This window comes from Protomyctophum parallelum (genome assembly GCF_964188405.1).
Source record: "Protomyctophum parallelum genome assembly, chromosome: 20".
Taxonomy (NCBI): Eukaryota; Metazoa; Chordata; class Actinopteri; order Myctophiformes; family Myctophidae; genus Protomyctophum; species Protomyctophum parallelum.
The window spans coordinates 39,581,984-39,602,531 of record NC_139718.1 but is presented as its reverse complement, the minus strand read 5'-3'; the positions used below and the strand labels follow the sequence as shown (position 1 = coordinate 39,602,531).

Sequence of the window (20,548 nt, the reverse complement as noted above, 5' to 3'; positions counted from 1 at the left end):
TCCTGTCAGTAAGGAGTGAGATATTCACCTGGTCTCCTCCACTCTGATCCTGTCACTAAGGAGTGAGATGTTCACCTGGTCTCCTCCACTCTGCTCCTGTCACTAAGGAGTGAGATATTCACCTGGTCTCCTCCACTCTGCTCCTGTCACTAAGGAGTGAGATGTTCACCTGGTCTCCTCCACTTTGATTCTGTCAAAAGGAGTGATATGTTCACCTGGTCTCCTCCACTTTGATTCTGTCAAAAGGAGTGAGATGTTCACCTGGTCTCCTCCACTCTGATCCTGTCTCCAAGGAGTGAAATGTTCACCTGGTCTCCTCCACTCTGATCCTGTCAAAAAGAGTGAGATGTTCACCTGGTCTCCTCCACTCTGATCCTGTCACTAAGGAGTGAGATGTTCACCTGGTCTCCTCCACTCTGATCCTGTCAAAAGGAGTGAGATGTTCACCTGGTCTCCTCCACTCTGATCCTGTCAAAAGGAGTGAGATGTTCACCTGGCCTCCTCCACCCTGCTCCTGTCACTAAGGAGTGAGATGTTCACCTGGCCTCCTCCACTCTGATCCTGTCACTAAGGAGTGAGATGTTCACCTGGCCTCCTCCACTCTGCTCCTGTCACTAAGGAGTGAGATGTTCACCTGGTCTCCTCCACTCTGCTCCTGTCACTAAGGAGTGAGATGTTCACCTGGCCTCCTCCACTCTGATCCTGTCACTAAGGAGTGAGATGTTCACCTGGCCTCCTCCACTCTGATCCTGTCACTAAGGAGTGAGATGTTCACCTGGTCTCCTCCACTCTGCTCCTGTCACTAAGGAGTGAGATGTTCACCTGGCCTCCTCCACTCTAATCCTGTCACTAAGGAGTGAGATGTTCACCTGGTCTCCTCCACTCCTGGTCTCCTCCACTCTGCTCCTGTCACTAAGGAGTGAGATGTTCACCTGGCCTCCACTCTGCTCCTGTCACTAAGGAGTGAGATGTTCACCTGGTCTCCTCCACTCTGATCCTGTCACTAAGGAGTGAGATGTTCACCTGGCCTCCTCCACTCTGATCCTGTCACTAAGGAGTGAGATGTTCACCTGGTCTCCTCCACTCTGCTCCTGTCACTAAGGAGTGAGATGTTCACCTGGCCTCCTCCACTCTGCTCCTGTCACTAAGGAGTGAGATGTTCACCTGGTCTCCTCCACTCTGCTCCTGTCACTAAGGAGTGAGATGTTCACCTGGCCTCCTCCACTCTGCTCCTGTCAAAAAGACACACGTCTGGTGGGGTTCTCCTCCCGGCGGTGATCTCATCCTCATTCTGCCCAAAAAAAGAAATACAAAAAAGAAAATAACGATCCTACTGTAATATTTCTCCTTTCTTTCAACCCCCCCCCCCCCTCCCTCCTTCTATGCAAACACGTCCAAGGCAGCGATCCCCCGGCTCGGGGCCCCGTCCGTCCGTCCGTCCAACATCCCCAGCTTTTTTGGCGGGAGGAACGGTTATTATTACACCGCGCGAGTTACAGTTATACGTCCGTCGGTCTGACCGTGCATGCATTCCCACGTTTTCCAAAAAGCCGTGTTTTCCCACATGGAAGGAGAGAGAGAGAGAGAGAGAGAGAGAGATGAAAAAAATAACAAAACAATTAAAAGGCTATCTGTCATGGAGCTAATAAAAAACAGCTTTTAACTGACATAATGTATGGGCTGGATGACAGCCGCTGGTCCCTGGGTGTCAGCGTGCACTGCGGCCAAGGCTCCGACGTGATTAATGGAGCTCTAACACTCTGCGACGTCCACACTGAGGCAAAGAGCCAGAGGCGGAAAGTAACCAAGTACATTTACTCTGCGACGTCCACACTGAGGCAAAGAGCCAGAGGCGGAAAGTAACCAAGTACATTTACTCTGCGACGTCCACACTGAGGCAAAGAGCCAGAGGCGGAAAGTAACCAAGTACATTTACTCTGCGACGTCCACACTGAGGCAAAGAGCCAGAGGCGGAACGTAACCAAGTACATTTACTCTGCGACGTCCACACTGAGGCAAAGAGCCATGAGGCAGGGGCGGAAAGTAACCAAGTACATTTACTCTCAAATAGGCTACTCTACTTGTGACTATGTGACTATGTCCTGATGTTTAGAGTACCAGTAGGGGCAAAAGTGGCGCTGTTGTGCCAGAAACAGAGAGAGAGATAGTGTTGCACTGTTGCCTGCTAATTACAGAGAGAGAGAGAGAGAGAGAGAGAGAGAGAGAGAGAGAGAGAGAGAGAGAGAGGGGAGTTGCACCACTCTGTTCACACGGGTGTGATTTTTCACCATGTTTTCGCTTTCTCAGAGTATCTTTACTTGTGTATAAAGCTCTCAATGGTCTCGCACCTTCCTACCTACATGACTGCCTGCCTAAATATGTCCCAAACCGCCCCCTAAGGTCTTCCACTGCTGGCCTGCTCGCTTTGCCTAAAAAATGGCAACAAAAAAATACGGGGAAGCAGCTTTTTGCTTCTACGGGCCGACGGCATTGAACAAGCTCCCACTGTACCTTCGTCAGGCAGCCTCTGTAGACATTTTTAAAGCACGTAGCTCAAGACCCACTTCTACAACATTGCTTTTAATTGATCTTTTATTTTTTGTCATTCATGTCCTCACTGTATTGCATTACTGCTTGTTTTTTAATGTCTTTGCCTTGCTTTTCTTTCTTTTCTCCATTGCTCTGTAAAACACTTTGAGCTGCATTTCATGTCATGAAAGGTGCTATACAAATAAAGTTTTATTATTATTATTATAGGGCATGAGATAGGAGGCGAAGGGTGACGTATAACTAAAGTGTATTGTGAACGTATAACTGTTTTACAGATTGGTTATATATTTCATGTACAGGTCTGTGTGGGTTTACTATACTAATGTCTGTAATCTGAATGAGTTGCTGGCTAGTGGCTATACACACCTGAATGTTCTTGTTTTGTTTTTGTTTTGTTATCGTTTTAAATAGCTGTCTGATAATCCCATGTGGGATGGGTCAAGAAACTGTTCCGGACAGACACGGAAAATAAAATATTCATTCATCCTACTCCACTACATATCTGAGGAAAGAAATGGCATTCTTACTCACCCTGGGCAAGACTCTATATGCTCTAGAAGAGGCTATCATTTGTTTGGGCGGAGGGATTGCGAGATTTTAGCGGAAGTGTCACCCAATCGCAATGACGTTGATGCTTTACAAATCAGTTTACATTCTCCGCGAATGAAACAAGCGTTGCGATTGGTCGGGAAAATATCGTATCCGGGGGGAAATACATCATGTTCCGGACGATACATCCACCGATACGTTCTCTGCCTTACGTTGTGACCGGGCTTTTCTGTTCGCAGATAAGTATACGCGCCTGGGAACGAGGCTAATTCTTACTCCACTACAAATATATGAAAACTTTGGGGAACTAAATATGATTATTATAAAAAATATATACCTATACAGTAACCAGCCTGGAGCCCTACACACATTCCGGCCATTTGAAAATAGCCGAATAGTGCGCGCACGCACGCGTGCGTGCATGTATGTGTGTGCGTGCGTGCAGCTGTGCACCCATATAGCTGTGTGTGGACCACTAACTTTTGACCTCTTGCTTGATCTGATTAACCCCCTCACTGCCTGCTCAGTGTCAGCTGCACTACAGTCAAATGGTTGGACTGCATTTCTATAGTCTTTGTAGTGTTCAAGACCCTTCAAACAAATGTACATCACATTCACCCATTCACACACACACACACACACACACACACATACACACACACACACACACACACACACACACACACACACACACACAAACGTCGCGTATAGCTTGTAGATCAGCTATTTTAAGCAAGTCTAAAATCAGTCATTACGACGGCATCAAGGCCGCCAAAACACATTTTAGTCGACTAAATCGACTGTAGATTTAGCCGACTAAAATCACATGACATTTAGTAGACTAAAACTAGACTAACACAAAAACATTCCAAAAATGTGACCAAAACTAAATGAAAACTATTCAAAATACTATAAACTAAAATCAAATTTCGCTGCCAAAAACAACACTGGGGATGGAGGAGGAACTGGAATCTTCATGAGAACAATAACATATAATGTACTATTATATAATTCATCATGATCATAAAACAGTATAAATGTGAGTGGGAACAGAAGGTGTATAACCATGATGTATTCTCTTGTCTTGACAATTTGTACTTTCAATGTACAGATGATTATATATATTTTTTTGAGGGGCGCTATAGCCCCTCCTCAGGTTGAATGTTTGTTTCTAGTTAAACAAACATTAAAAACGCCATTGACAATGGACAGAGTTTAATGTCTGTTTATTCCCCAACAAGAATTAAATGCAATAGAGAGAGTTTAATGTTTGTTTTGTCTGTGTTTGTTTTACACCACCATTACATCACCTAATCATATAGCAACATGAGTTAGACTTAAATATATTAGTATATATTAGTGTCAGCATCATGTTATGCTTTAGCTATTGAAAAATAGCAGATCTACAAGCTCATATCGCGCCACCGAGTGGCGCGATACGAGCTTGTAGGTCTGCTATTTTTTGAAAAATCGAAGAACGACTGACATTTTTTTGAATCTGATCTCAGGTCAGAATGGGTTCATCAGACCAGTGTGTGTCCAGCGAAAACCTCGTATGAATCTGATCTCAGGTCAGAATGGGTTATATACTGTGAAGACCTCCTGGATAAAGAGTGCTAAAGGCATTTAGACCTGACGTCGACATTTAAAAAAATGATTCGTTCTCAAACATTTTCATGTCAAGGAGCCCCAGAATTATGTAATTGGCCGCCGACCCCCGCATGTGAAAAGATATGTTGTTCCAGGAACCCCCGCAGAAGCAGAGATTTGAGTTGAAAACGTTCACTCTGAAAGAATATAAGTTCAAAGATTTGCCCCACATTTCCACGATAAAAAAAGAATAGCAGACCTACAAGCTTGTAGCGTTGACTTAGTAGAGTAGAGCCGTCACCCGATATGTTATACAATACACGCATGTTGTAAATGAGTGTCCAGAATCAGATACTGTATAGTTATAAACAGGAGTCTCAGTCTGCACATATAGATCCAGAAGTTAAAGGAGAATTCCATGCTAGAAGGCTTCCTCACCTTTTGTAGTTATTACGTCCCCACCAAAGAGGTCCAGGTGTTATTTTGTGCAAAAACGCATTATTGGCTATATTTCCCCTAATATAAGCCCTAAATTAATTGGATTGAATTGCATTGAATTGAATGGGGCATTGGGGTGTTGTGCTAATTCACTTTTTTGTATATATCCTCTCTTCATAATGTAAATAGTATCCCAAGCGGCACACTTTACTACTTATTTCGATGGAAATAAGCGAATTAGCACAAAAACCCACCCCCCATTGAGGGCTTATATTAGGGGAAATAAAAATAACACCTGGACCTCTTTGGTGGGGACGTAACAACTACAAATAAAAGGTAAGAAAGCCTTCTAGCATGGAATTCTCCTTTAAGAACAGCTAGCAGGGCTCTCTCTCTCTCTCTCTCTCTCTCTCACCTCCAGGCTGGCTGACAGCTATAGGATGTAAGCGCTGTGCAGTCAGCAGCAGCGGTGGTGGTGGTGGTGGTGGTGGTGGCGGTGTGACCACAGGGCTATTTGCTTGTTACAAATTGGGGGCTTTTTTTATTTGTATTATTTCAATGTTTTCCAGATGTTACAGATGTTATTACTACACTATTGCTACTGGTTGAGACCCAACAGTGAATGTGACCACAACGGTCCCAACCTCAGTAATACCCACGGTGGAGAGAAAAAAAAAGAAAGCGTGTGAGTGTATATGGAGAGTGATATGTTGCTGTTGGCCAGGGGCCACGCGGGGGGGGGGGGGGGGGGGAGGGGGTTGGGGGGCTCTTAAAGGCCTTTTATGTATTTATTCAACAAATTGGTGACGGGAGAAAAGAGACGGCGATGTGTTTTTGGCCACGCTAAGACCCGGTGAAGACAAGTCGTACAAGAGCAGAGCAGAGGGGCTCTCGGACCAATTTGCACCCTCTGTCAGGTCCCGCCCGTGGTCGTGCCCCTCTTCGCACCCACTGGTTGCCGTTTCGTGGTTGGACAAAAATCCTCTCTCTCCATCCACTACCATTGAAATAGCAGGTTTTTCAGTTGCTTCATGTTGATATTCTGGCTCAGCATCGGTCTTGTTTATAGAGTGATGCTATAGGTTCACCTGTAGTCTGATCTATAGTTTACTGAGACACTGCACTGTAACTCTGTGCATTTGATGCATGTGTTTATACTAGGGATGCCACAAAGTGACCATCAGCCAAATCGAATAGTCGACAGCTATTGAACCCAAGATTTGATATTATGCACATGCCATGGTCACATAACCATTAGTGCATGCTTTGATGGTTACAGTTTTATAATCAGTTTTGATGAGTAAACCTTTGTGGAGATCTTCTCAGTTCTCATTGTATGCTAGTTACTGCCATTCAGGATGGAAAATGAAATCCATTTGGATTTGGGGAGAAGTAGTTTCATAACGGGCTGGTATGAAGTACTTGATATAAAGAGAACATGTTCAGTTCACTAGTCTACACTCTACTCTACACCTGCCTTCATTTCATCTGATTGTCTGTCTGGCAGGCACTTAACAAGCGATCGTTAACTGTGTCTGTTAGAGAGAGGGGCAGAGAAGAGTGGCTTTGCTCAACTTGATTTATACTTATATTCTCCACTCTGATGAAGGTACATGTTCGATATATCATGCAGCTTTACTTATTAGCCTATATTTTGGCTATTAAAAAAAGAGAAAAAAACGATTATGAAATATTCAAATCGATTTCGGAGACTGCGATGATTAATCGGAAAATCGATTAATCGGCGGCATCCCTAGTTTATACCTCGCCTACTGTGAAGACCTCCTGGATAAAGAGTGTTAAATGCCTTAACACATTTAGACCTGACGTTGACATTAAAAAAATGACAGTTTTCTGAAAAACCCCATGTTTCAATGTCAGTCGTTCTTATTATTATGTATTTGGCCGCCGACCCCCATCTAAAAAGATGTTGTTCCAGGGACCCCCACCTACTAGAAGCAAAGATTTGAGTTAAAAACGTTCACTCTGAAAGAATATACATTCAAAGATTTGTCCCACATTTCCACGATTTTTGAAAAATAGCAGATCTACAAGCTCGTAGCGCGGCACTCGGTGCCGCGCTATGAGCTTGTAGGTCCGCTAAAGTCGGAAAAAAATATTTTAAACTTGGTGTCAGTAAAAAGGAACATCACAGGTGCAGCATGGTGACTGGGCATATATCATTTGTTTGGTTTGTTTGGAGTTTTTTTCCAAAAACGATGTTTTAGCAAATTCAACATAAACTAGGCGGAACGAGGGCAGAACAAGGCAGAAAGAGCCTGCTGGTTAGTCAGTCCGGGACAGAGGCGTATCTACAATAAGGCGAGGGCAGGCGTCCGCCTGTCCAAATTCATTTCTGGCCTGGCCAAAATCCATACAATGAGAACAAGAGGAGATCTAATAAGGGACAAAAACAAGACCTGAGAACTATTAATGGCCGGTAGAGCGTGACCCTCAATCACCCATTGGAATGTAAATGCTGCCTTTCAGCCTTTGTATGCTACTCGTCTGGCAGGTATATCTCTTTGAAAACCTTTAGTGCTACGACTGTGCACGGGGAGACGACAATTAACACATCATTCTTGTCTGCCCAAAACGTAATTCCTGGAGACGCCACTGGTCAGGGACCAATCAGAAGGCTGAATTGAAATGTATTTTTAGCATCTCTTAATCCATGCAGAGCAAGGCAATCACAAGATAATACATACTGTAGTGTAGAGGATCGAGCCTTATGTAAACAACTAGTCTTTGTGCTATTATTTCTGGTTCTATATATTACCTCAAGTGGCAGTTTTTGTATTGACCTAAGTTTTCGTTTGAAATGTACCCATTCTGCATACTGTGAAATTACATTTTCAATCAATCAATCAATCAATCACATCAACTCGGTGCCGCGCTATGAGCTTGTAGATGGCCGCCGGGCCCCTAAACTTGAACGGATACAAGAATGCTCGTCCCAAACACGCTCGCACCAGGTCAAATATGGCGACCTCGGAACAGTCGTCTCCAGGTATTCCCTCAGTAAAACTAAAACGTATAACCTAAAAACCATAAAACTATGCCTAAACCAGAGTGTAGAGTAGGAGAGTAGCGGCACGCTTTGATCTCGCCGCAAAGCGGGTATAGTTCCAAATATTGGAACTATCCCATTGAGATAGAATGAGCCCTTCCGCATTCAATGGGAGTCGTCGCTATAGTGTCGCCACTCTCTTACTATATTACTCTGGCCTAAACCTAACCTTATTCCTAAACCTAACCTCAGTAAAACTATGCATATTGACGTAACCTTATTCCTAAATGTAACCTCAGTAAAACGAAGACAATAATACAAAAACGGTCTGTGCATGGAAAAGAATGCGTTCGGGTTACCACTTGGAACAACCTGCCCAAAACAAACACTGAATAAAAGCACTTTGCCCTGTGTGTGTCTGTGCTTAAATAAGAGTGAAAGCCTTACGCGTGAACACATCTCTACACATAATTATGTCATCATCACTAAATGTTCAGAGGAAAACAGAACAGAAAATCCTCCACGATCCATTTAGCTTCCTTTAGAAGCTAAATCATTTTAAGCCATTTCGACCGAGACCGATTCTATAAATGTCTTCTAAATCATGACAGTTTTGTGAAAAACTCATGTTTCTATGTCAGTGGTTGTCAAACATTTTCATGTCAAGGACCCCCAAAAAGATATGTATTTGGCCGCCGACCCCCCATCTGAAAATATGTTGTTCCAGGAAACCCCCCAGAAGCAAAGATTTGAGTTCAGAATGTTCGCTCTGAAAGAATATATATTCAAAGATTTGCGCCACATTTTCACGATTTTTCAAAAATAGCAGACCTACAAGCTCATAGCGCGGCACTCGGTGCCGCGCTATGAGCTTGTAGATCTGCTATTTCTCAACAGCTAAAGCATAACATAATGCTTAAAACACCAAAAGGGGTTCCCGCCCAGAATGGGATAAGTGCAGGAGATTCCAGTAATGGGAAAGAAAAGTACAGCGCAGGGCTCCTAAAGAAGTCTTGTAAACGGCCTTTTATTGATCGATGCTTCAGTGTAACTTTCTCATATTTTGTTTTATTGGAGCATATTCTTATTTTTTTATTCTCTTTAAACTCAATTCGTAAATGCATGCCAATGGTTCTCAACCCAGTGGTCCGGAGACCACCAGTGGTCCTCGATGCAGTTAAATGATGGGGAGTTGGTAACCAAATGGACCCTTATTAGATCTCCTCTAGAGCTCCATTGCCCACGCCGGTGGGGGCAACGGCTCAAGACCTCTGAACAGCACTCCGCGGGCCAATGGAGACCCAATTGGTCTCCGGTTCCAACTCTGATGTTGCAGATTTTAAGAGGTTTTAACTACAATGTAAAATGAATTTCACGCAACAATTAAATTAGCCGTTAAACATCTGTATATGGAAGTCTACACGATCAGAGATTGTAGAAGAATTGTTATTTTTTTCGATTTGCGTTTGCCTGTTATCTCTCCTAGTGGTACCACTGATTGATTGATTGAGTGATTGAGTGATTGATTGAAATATTTATTAACAGTTTGTTACAGTGCATTTCAAGCACAAACAATAAACGACCCAATAAAGCATTACACTTGTTTATAAGAGGGTCCACCTTGTTCATCATCAAAACATTTAGAGACGTACAAATAGACACTTCTATATATAGGAATTCATCATAAAGGAGGTAAAAAGGGAAAAGAAACATATAGTGAGGGGGAAAAGGGGTGGGGGTGGGGGGGGGGGGGGGCACTGCATCAATACAGCATGAAATTGAGTTGTGGACACAATCTTATCCAACGATAAAAGATAAAGTTTTCTTGTTTTGGGTATGAGAGGCTAAATATCATCAAACGGTGGTCTGTGGCTCAAATGCAGAATAAATAACGGACCTTGATATGAAAAGGGATGAAAACCACATACTTGATCAAATATGAACACCAATATTATGCTTCCATGTTATAATATGTATTATAAAACAATAATGAAAACTACAGCATCAACAAGAGCTTGTGACTAAATAATAACTTACATTCATTGGATCCATGCAGCTTCTAATCTAACCACATTACTTCCTGCTTTTATATTTTTTGGACATAGAGATTATTTTCCACACGACACACGCAGTCAGGCACGCACACGCACACGCACACGCACACACACACACACACACACACACACACACACACACACACACACACAACCGCTGTTTAAATTAAGTTGTTGTTGTTGTTGTGAACGTGAACCGCGGCTCGAGGTACAACAAGACAAGTTCCCCGCATCAGACGACACTATGAGCGGCGGTGGTGGTGAGGAGCCCCCCGGGGGTGGTGGCGACACCACCCCGGAGGACACGTCCATGCGCGGCAAGACGGTGATCGTGACCGGGGCGAACAGCGGCATCGGCCGGGCCACGGCGGCCGAGCTGCTGCGGCGCGGGGCTCGGGTGGTCATGGCGTGCCGGGACCTGCAGCTCAGCGAGGCGGCCCGTCGGGAGCTGCTCGCGGACCTCTGCTCCTCCCCGGGGACCACCAGAGGGACCACCAACAGCCCCCATGATGACCTGGAGGGGCGGGTGGTCCTCAGACATCTGGACCTGGCCTCGCTGAGCTCCGTGCGCGCGTTCTGCAGCGGCATTCTGGAGGTAAATAGTACTGAATGAATACACCATGACTGTCTGTCATAGACCTGTTTCTCTTTTTACGCACGGTCTCCAACTGCAGCCTTTCTTACAGCTACATAAACGTTCACATGTCAAATATAAAGTGCTCAACCCAGAGGCCACGGATGTTCCTTAAGTCTTCGGGCGGGTAGGAGAACCCGTATCTTCCGTGTTGTTCAATAAAAACGCATTTTAATCCGACCGGTGGCCATTTTCTCCCGTTTTAATCCGCCATGGTTTCAACTCCGCGCCCTATCGGTCGGGGCGTGTATTGCACACTGATAACATATACCCTCGTGGAGGGAATGGCCACCGATCGGATTAATATGTTTTTTATTGATTAATAAGGAAGGTACGGGTTCTTATATGCCCCCGTAGGGGGTTGTAACATCCGTGGCTCTGGGGTGAGACCCTTTATATTTGGAATATGAACGTTTATGTAGATGTAAGGGCTGTGAATGGAGGGAGTGCGACAACCAGGTTGAAGTTCCGCCATGACGAGCGTCGTGTGTGAACCATGTTTAACTGGGGGTAGCGTCGTTGCGTTATTATAATGGTTGTTTTATCAAACGTATTAATTATTAAACGTTTTTAGTAACTCTGAGAGGCTACAAATGGAACCAAACGGTTCCATTTGTAACCTCTCAGAATTACAAGGCGACCCTCCTCAATGAAGCAGAACACCACTTTGTTTTGTTTTGTTTTGGCGGAGACAGTCATGAGACCTATAGATCCCATAGCCCAAAGTGGACAATCGCGCTGTGATTGGCTAGTTTAGCCCGTCAGGTTGCCATGGTATCAGCCAATCGTCAAGATGTCCATTGAAGTGAATAGTGTTAAGTTATTTATGACTATATAGATATGATTATTGTGATAAGAGAATTTAATTATGCACCCAAGTGTCGTGTGTGTGTGTGTGTGTGTGTGTTTGTGTGTGTGTGTATATATATAATATAATATATAAAAAAATTGCATTTATTCATTTAAAATGACTGTGTGGACGTAAAATATGTGCGTGCGTGCAATAAAATAAAACATCAAGATGGGCAATAAAAAATTGAAAGGTCATGAGAATAATAAAATAATGTATTTACATCACATTCTCTTATCACAAGAATCATATCTATAGTCGTGTGTGTGTGTGTGCGTGCTCAAATATGTGTAAAAAAATGGTCCTCGCATTGACAAATTCTATTATACTTGTGGGGACATTTGGCATAGTAACGCCCACGCATGTACACACACACACACACACACACACACACACACACACACACACACACACACACACACACACACACACACACACACACACACACACACACACACACACACACACACACACACACACACACTCTCCTAAGTAGAGTTTACGTTTTAAGCTCTGCATCATTTCCATGCAGTCGGTCAATAAAAGAAAGAATCAAACACATGTCGCACAGATGTGTGTCTGTCGAGGCCTTTTAAGACGCAAATACAAATATATTTGAATTTTCCACACAAATAAAAGTCGGATTATCCAGAGCAGAATAATAAAATGCGTGCAGTAGGGAAAAAACAAACAAAAAAACGTGCTGAAATTCAGATGGAAGAAGAAGTCACTTTGCGTGAGGCCGGTCGGCCATGCTCTTCGGAGCTTTCTTCCATCTAGAGCAACAGTAGGATTATAGAAAGCCATGTCATATCCAAGGCTCTGCTCTGGACCAGCGCTGATTTTGACGACTAAAACAGTGACAAAAAAATGTTACCTTACTAAATGAAAACTAAGCTATGATGACTAAAACTATTGACAATTTTGTCAAAAAAATTAAACTAGACTAAAATGTCAGGGAGGGGCTAGTGGAGAAGAGATCCAGTAGAGCTAAATGTTAGCCTCGGAAACCCAGACGTTTGGGACCGAGTCCACTTCAATTCAGCATAGAGTAGCGCAAACGTCAATCACGCTTTGCTGATTTCTGATCGTCTGCACCATTGTTAAATTGACACACACACGCACACATCATGTACACACACACTCCTCTCTTTCTGTGTCGCTCTAATCAATTAGTCTCATGCCGCGCAGCTGCGTCTAGATTCTCCCGGCGGATCCTGCCGGGAACTGCCTATGCCATAGAAAGCATAGGTGGACCCCAGGCTAGGGAGGGACTAGTGGAGAAGAGATCCAGTAGAACTAAATGTTAGGGAGACACTAGTAGTGGAGAAGAGATCCAGTAGAACTAAATGTTACGGAGACACTAGTAGTGGATAAGAGATCCAGCAGAACTAAATGTCAGGGAGGGACTAGTGGAGAAGAGATACAGTAGAACTAAATGTTAGGGAGGGACTAGTGGAGAAGAGATACAGTAGAACTAAATGTTAGGGATGGCCTATAGTGGAGAAGAGATCCAGTAGAACTAAATGTTAGGGAGGGACTAGTTGGAGAAGAGATCCAGTAGAAATGTTAGGGAGGGACTAGTGGAGAAGAGATCCAGTCAAACTAAATGTCAGGGAGGGACTAGTGGAGAAGAGATCCAGTCGAACTAAATGTCAGGGAGGGACTAGTGGAGAAGAGATCCAGTCGAACTAAATGTCAGGGAGGGACTAGTGGAGAAGAGATCCAGTCGAACTAAATGTCAGGGAGGGACTAGTGGAGAAGAGATCCAGTCGAACTAAATGTCAGGGAGGGACTAGTGGAGAAGAGATCCAGTCGAACTAAATGTCAGGGAGGGACTAGTGGAGAAGAGATCCAGTAGAACTAACCATCTACAGTAAACCACAGAAAAGACCACATGTCGCCAAGTGTTGGATTCGACGTGACATAATAAAAAAAGTAGTGGGAAAAAAAAAATAGCTGATCTACAAGCCCACGCGACGTGTCGCGAAACGCACCCACACACACACACACACACACACACACACACACACACACACACACACACACACACACACACACACACACACACACACACACACACACACACATGACTATAGATATGATTCTTGTGATCCGGTTCCTCCTGTTCCAGGATCAGAACCCTACACAGCTGTGTTCCGTCTGTCATTGTCCTCATCATGGTAACATGTATGTTGTTTTCGTCGTTGGTTTTCCCAGGAGGAAGCTCGCGTCGACGTGCTGATCAACAACGCCGGCGTCTACCAGTGTCCCTACGGCCGGACAGAGGACGGCTTTGAGATGCAGTTCGGGGTCAACCACCTGGGTCACTTCCTGCTGACACACCTGCTACTGGACCTGCTCAAACGATGTGCGCCCAGCCGCATCATTGTGGTCTCCTCTAAGGTCAGTGTGTGTGTAGATCTGTTACGTTTTATTTCCTTTTCAGATTCGGTTTCAATTTGTTTGTTTTTAAACCCATTTAGACCCTGAGGACAATTCTACAAATGGCTTCTAAATCCCGACAGTTTCCTGAAAAACCCTATGTTTCTATGTTTAGTGGTGCTCAAGTTTATTCATGTCAGGGAACCCCAGAATTATCTGTATTTGGCCGCCGACCCCTGCCAACTCCACTCAGCACTATCTCTCTCTCTCTGTTTCTGGCACAACAGCGCCACCTTTGCCCCTAGTGGTACTCTAAACATAGTCACACATAGGTACATAGGTTAAGACGGACATTGCTGTTCCTTGGAGTGGTTGCACCACTCAAAAACGTTAGCTCTGAAAGAATATATATATTCAAAGATTTGCGTCACGTTTTCACGATTTTTCAGAAATAGCAGATGGCACTCTGCGCTATGAGCTTGTAGATCGGCTAGTAGCTTGTAGATAGCTAAAGTATAACATAATACTTAAAACACCTAAAGGGGTTCCCGTCCTGAATGGGTTAAGGTGATTAAAGCTGGTTTAGTTTTGTGAAAAGGCTTAGTTTCAGGCTAGTTTTAGTTTAGTTTTCATGACTGGTAGTGTTTAGTGTTTTATTTGACTTTTTAAATTGTAATATAGGGTATTCTTCCGACTACACATACGTCTATGACCTATGGTATATGAGCCAATAGGGGAAGGGGATCAACATCACGTGATTCTTTGTTTGACCCCACAACAACTCTGATGTGTTTCTCATAGAATATGATCTTTGCAGTGTTGATTTCGTCGACTAATGTTAGGGAGGGACTAGTGGACAAAGTATAATCCCGTATAAGTCATTTTATTAGTTGCATGCTGAAAATAGCCGATCTACAAGCTCACAACCTGTCGCAGTGTGACGCGTTGTGAGCTTGTAGATCGGCTATTTTCAGCAAGTGGAGAAGAAAAAGTCGTTACGACGGCATTAAAGGGACACTTCACCCTTTTTGCATATATATATATATATGTTAATGACGTTTAGAAGCTTTAGAAAACTTTCCTGGGGGTCTTTATGTGTGTAATATGTGGTTTTAGATATTTTAGATTGTAGCAGTGAGCCCGGTGTCTCTGATGTCATGGACACTGGGCTCACTTCCTTCCTGGACTACATGTTGTCTTAGTAAGACAGCCCTCCACCTATTCACAAGGAGGAGCAGTGCACCAAATAATTATGGGAATTGTAGTCCAGGAAGGTAGTGAGACCAGTGTCCATGACATCAGAGACACTGTGCTCACTGCTACAATCTAAAATATCTAAAACCACATATTACACACATAAAGACCCCCAGGAAAGTGTTCTAAAGCTTCTAAACGTCATTAACATATATGTTTTTGCAAAAAGGGTGAAGTGTCCCTTTAAGGCCCACCAAAATACATTTTGTTCCGTGTGTGTGAAATCATTTGTCTCCTGGCAGCTCTACAAGAACGGGGACATCAACTTCGAGGACCTGGGCAGTGAGCAGAGCTACGACAAGGCCTTCGCCTACAGCCGCAGCAAGCTGGCCAACCTGCTGTTCGTCTGCGAGCTGGTACCACAATTATTGCCCCTTTATCACTCTCAATAACCCATTTAGAACCTGGGAACGATTCTACAAAGTGTCTTCTAAATCCTGACAGTTTTCTGAAAAACCCTTGTGTTTCTTACTTTATATGTCAGTGGTTCTCAAACATTTTCATGTCAAGGACCCCCAGAAATATATGTAATTGGCCGCCGACCCCCATCTGAAAATATGTTGTTCCAGAGACCTCCCCAGAAGCAAAGATTTGAGTTAAAAACATTGGCTCTGAAAGAATATACAGTCAAAGATTTGCACCACATTTTCACGATTTACAAGCTCGTAGCGCGGCACTCATTTGTAGATCTGCTATTTTTCAATGGCTGAAGTATAACATAATGCTTTAAAACACCAAAAGGGGTTCGCCCAGAATGTGATAATCATATCACAGAGGGTTACAATGTATTGTGAAATCTATCATACACTGTCTGGACCTCTGTTGGCTCCGTCTGTACTGCATATTTCCCGTAACCCTACACCGAATCTCTCTGGCCAAGAATAGCATATCTGTTGCGACACGTTGTGAACTAGATCTGCAATTTATTTTGGTGGCTATTGTATGTATCCTGCCAGAATTATGAATGCTGGGGTGCGTTGTTGTGAGATTGTAGATCTGCTATCTTTTGGCTAATGAATCCCCCCAGAATATGTTGGTTGGGGGGGGGGGATTGTTAATCAAAGCAGCATTTTAAGAGATTTAAGCATATTTTCATTATCGTAATATTTTCAACCCATTAAGAACGGAGATGCATCTGTGTCGCCTTATAGCTTTTAACCACTTGGTTAAAATAAACTTTACAAGCTCATAGCGCGGCACTGAATGCAACGAGCTTGTAGATCTGCTATTTTTGGAAAATTGTGAAAATGTGGTGCAAATATTTTTATTTTTATTTGTTCACAGCGCAACGCTTTTTAACTAAATCTTTGCCTCTGGTGGGCCGGGGGTCCCTGGAACAACATATTTTCAGATGGGGGTCGACGGCCAAATGCATATCATTTTGGGGATCATTGCCATGAAACAGTTTGAGAACCACTGACATAGAAACATAAATTTTTTCAGGATTTTGAAGAAGACATTTTGCAGAATCTGGTCGAAATTAAAAATAACTGACTGACAGTTTTCTGAAATACCTATGTCTCTGTATCAGTGGTGCTCAATATTTCATGTCAAGGACCCCAAAAATTATATGTAATTGAAACGTAGAAACGTTCGCTCTGAAAGAATATATATTCAAAGATTTGTGCCGCATTTTCACGATAAAAAAAAAGCTAAAGTATAACATAATGCTTAAAACACCAAGAGGGGTTCCCGCCCAGGATGGGTTAAAAAAGATTTAACCCATTTTGGGCGGGAACCCCTTTTGGTGTTATGCGTGTTATGTTATGCTTTAGCTATTGGAAAATAGCAGATCTACAAGCTCGTAGGTCTACGAGCTTGTATAGGTCTGCTATTTTTGAAAAATCGAAGAACAACTGACATAGCTTTTTCGGAACACTGTCAGGATGTAGAAGACATTTTTAGAATCTGATCTCAGGTCAAAAAGGTCTAAAAGAGATTTAAGCTAATCTTCACAATCATAACAACAATGTTTGACACGCCCCCGTCCCGTCCCGTCCTTTAGGCGCGGCGTCTGGAGGGCAGCGGGGTGACGGTCAACGGCCTCACCCCGGGCATCGTGAGGACCAACCTGGGCCGGCACGTCCGCGTGCCCCTGCTGGCGAAGCCCCTGTTCAGCCTGCTGTCCCTGGCTCTGTTCAGGAGCCCGGAGGAGGGCGCGCGCACCTCCGTGCACCTGGCCTGCCGCCCCGAGGCGGGGCAGGGCGCCCAGGGGCAGTGCTTCGCAGACTGCCGGCCGCTGGTCCTGCTGCCCAAAGCCACGGACGGCCGCGTGGCGCGCAAACTGTGGGACATCAGCGAGGTGATGGTGGGCCTGACCACGTGAGGAGGACTGGTAAGCGGTATTCATAGTCTGGATTTTCGGTGACCACCGAACTACAACATGGCGTCACTGGTGAAGCGCAAACCACCGCCACCGCCCTTCTCTCTGTTTTTACTCGCCACCGGAGCGATGGTCACCTCGCCACCGGAGCGGTGGTCACCTCGCCACCGAAAATCCAGACTATGAATGAGCCTTTATAGGGTCGTTTGTTGGGAGGGACCCGGAAAGGATACCGGTCCTGCTTTCGGGACCACGGTTCCCGAGATTGAAGAACCGGAGGAATCGGTTCCATCGTATGTCGTGGACACTCTAACCACAAGGCCACTGAGCTGTTGTCTCAACCAGGAAAACTGAAGACAAGGAATAAACCATGAGAAGGATCAGAACACGGGTGGGGGTGGGGGGGGGGGCTTCCAGGGAAGGACATGCATGCGATAGACATAACATAAAACATCAGTTAACACATTCTGACCTGAGATCAGATTCATACGAGGTTTCCACTGGACACACACTGGTCTGATTAAACCCAATCTGACCTGAGATCAGATTTAAAAAATGTCAGTCGTTCTTCGATTTTTCAAAAATAGCAGACCTACAAGCTCGTATCGCGCCACTCGGTGGCGCGATACGAGCTTGTAGATCTGCTATTTTTAAATAGCTAAAGCATAACATGATGCCAACACCAAAATGGGTGCCCGGTCAGAATGGGTTAACCCATTTAGACCCGACATCCTTCTGAATCCTGACGGTTTTCTGACATACCTCATGTTTCTATGTCAGTGGTTCTCAAACATTTCATGTCAAGGACCCCCAGCATCATATGTAATTGGCCGTGCCCCCCCCCCCCCCCCCCCCCTCCCATCTGAAAATATGTTGTTCCACCAGGGACGCCCCTTCCCCCCCGGAAGCAACGATTTGAGTGAAAACATTTGCTCTGAAAGAATTGTATTTTCAAAGATATTGCGCCACATTTTCACGATTTTTCAAAAATAGCAGACCTACAAGTTCATATAGCGCGGCACTCGGTGCCGGTATGAGCTTGTAGATCAGCTATTGTTCAATAGCTAAAGTAAGATAATGCTTGAAAACACCAAAAGGGGTTCCCAGCCCCAAAATCAGTTAGTTTTCTCCAGCGGCTATACCTACAGTGACAGTAACAAATTAGCGATATAAATGAGCGGCCAGTGGAGTCAACGAGGCAGCGGAGGTTTTGATTTTCCGTTAGCCAGAGCGGAACGCTTTCTTTCCTTGTCTGATGAACACCGTCCTCGACCATGTACTGTATGTACAGTATTAGCCCTCGGGCTGCATGGGAAACATGAGCGCACGTTTAATCATGAATTCATTATGCAACCGCATGTAACATTTGAACTGTGACTGACGGTAACAACGCACATTTACCTGAGAAGTGTACTTAAAGCTGCACTATGTAACTTTCCTCTCCCAGCCAGGATTTGAACACGGTTTCCTGTGCAAGTTTTGCCATTTTTTCAATTTATCTTTTACCAGTGAGCTAATAAGAGCCTGTATGCTTGCTCAGGGGATACGTTGAATCTCGACCATCAGGTCAGATCCTGTGTCTAGGTGAGACGTGACCTTTGACACCGTCTAAATGTCTCAATGGAAGAGCAGGGAGACGGAATACAACCACCCCGATTGTATAAGTTATATTGAATTAAGTCATACTCTACCAGTCTACCATACAGATTGCACACAAATTACCCAGGACGAAGTTTTATCCAAAAGACGAAGTTTATTGATATGGAAACCGATCGCATCGCTCCACAGCCTAGGAGCGCCTGTTGCGCAACAGTGGGACGTCATCGAAAATGTTCCTCCCCTGTTTAGCCGACGACAACGACATTTCTTAAAACGTTGATAACTTGCGATCTAAATCATCCCGCCTAATTCTAAGAAAAGATCCTGTGTTAGACGGCCCCCCCACTGTCCAGTCGCTAGTCGCGTTAGATTGAATCATGCCTCCCGTCGTTGTCGATCGCCTTTAGCGTGTTTTGGCTACATTTAGCTGCTCCAGCCACATCCGGTATAACTTCCGGTCCGTCGGTGAAAGTGCTCCGTTGCTATAAATCGATTGGGCGCTATGATTTAATGGATTAAATAACCCCGGGCAATCGGAGTGTTACAATGTGTTCGTTAAAAATAAGTTACATATACTGTAGTGCCACGTTAAGTGGTAACTTATGGTATGACTTTCACTCCACTTATTTCAAAGAAAATAACTCACAAGAAGTCACGATGCGACGGGTGCAGTACTTAGTTTAGACAGTTTTTTGGTTTAGACTAGTCTTTGATTAGACCAGTCATTAGTCCTACAACTACAACCTATCTCAAACCCTCACCCTAACCCTAGCCTCGGTACCAGGCTTTCATTTTTGTTGGTGCAAAAATTGAAAGCCTGGAGGAACGCATTGGCCGCTCTGGTCTAAAAATGGGAGTCAACCCTTCCGGGTGGGCGTCGCTCCAAATTATGTGACATAGAGCTGCACTAGGGGGGAGAGGAGGGGCCGGGGGTGACGGACAGATCGATGAGATCCAATCAGGGCGTGCGCAAATCTCAGCCGCGACCCGCCCCTCTAGACCAGAAACCTAACACGTTAGCTCAGGCTACCCTAACCCTAACCTCCCACGGGCCAGCACACCTAAACCTAACCTTAACCCATGTCTAACTAATGACTAGTCTAAACTAAGTATGCACCGCCGATGCGACACCTTGTGAGCTTGTAGATGGTCTGTTTTCACCGCTACTACTCTTGATAACTCAGGTACTTCATTTCACAGGGCCGCTCACACTTGTACTTGAATAATATTTGACCTGCAGTATCTGTATCTTTGTCACTGGCGCGATAAGAACAATGCTGCAAACTTACTCGTGCGAGGACGTGTTGTTGCG

The 20,548-nt window shown here is 44.5% G+C and overlaps 1 protein-coding gene across 1 annotated transcript; it reads left to right on the top strand.

Annotated features, from left to right (window-relative positions):
• The first annotated feature begins 10,370 nt into the window (after nucleotides 1–10,370).
• On the top strand, nucleotides 10,371–18,018 carry LOC310877402 (retinol dehydrogenase 14-like). The gene is made up of 4 exons (XM_083791234.1): nucleotides 10,371–10,786; nucleotides 13,896–14,081; nucleotides 15,557–15,670; nucleotides 17,320–18,018. The coding sequence occupies exons 1-4, from the start codon at nucleotides 10,436–10,438 to the stop codon at nucleotides 17,638–17,640; spliced, it is 972 nt and encodes a 323-aa protein (XP_083647360.1). The 5' UTR covers nucleotides 10,371–10,435; the 3' UTR covers nucleotides 17,641–18,018.
• Nucleotides 18,019–20,548: the final 2,530 nt, after the last annotated feature.

Excerpts from the sequence above, each read along its gene's own strand:
- LOC310877402 (XM_083791234.1), top strand. The coding sequence starts at position 10,436 with ATGAGCGGCGGTGGTGGTGAGGAGCCCCCCGGGGGTGGTGGCGACACC. Across the intron at positions 10,787-13,895 it reads TCTGCAGCGGCATTCTGGAG|GAGGAAGCTCGCGTCGACGT; the intron begins GTAAATAGTACT and ends TGGTTTTCCCAG. Across the intron at positions 14,082-15,556 it reads TCATTGTGGTCTCCTCTAAG|CTCTACAAGAACGGGGACAT; the intron begins GTCAGTGTGTGT and ends GTCTCCTGGCAG.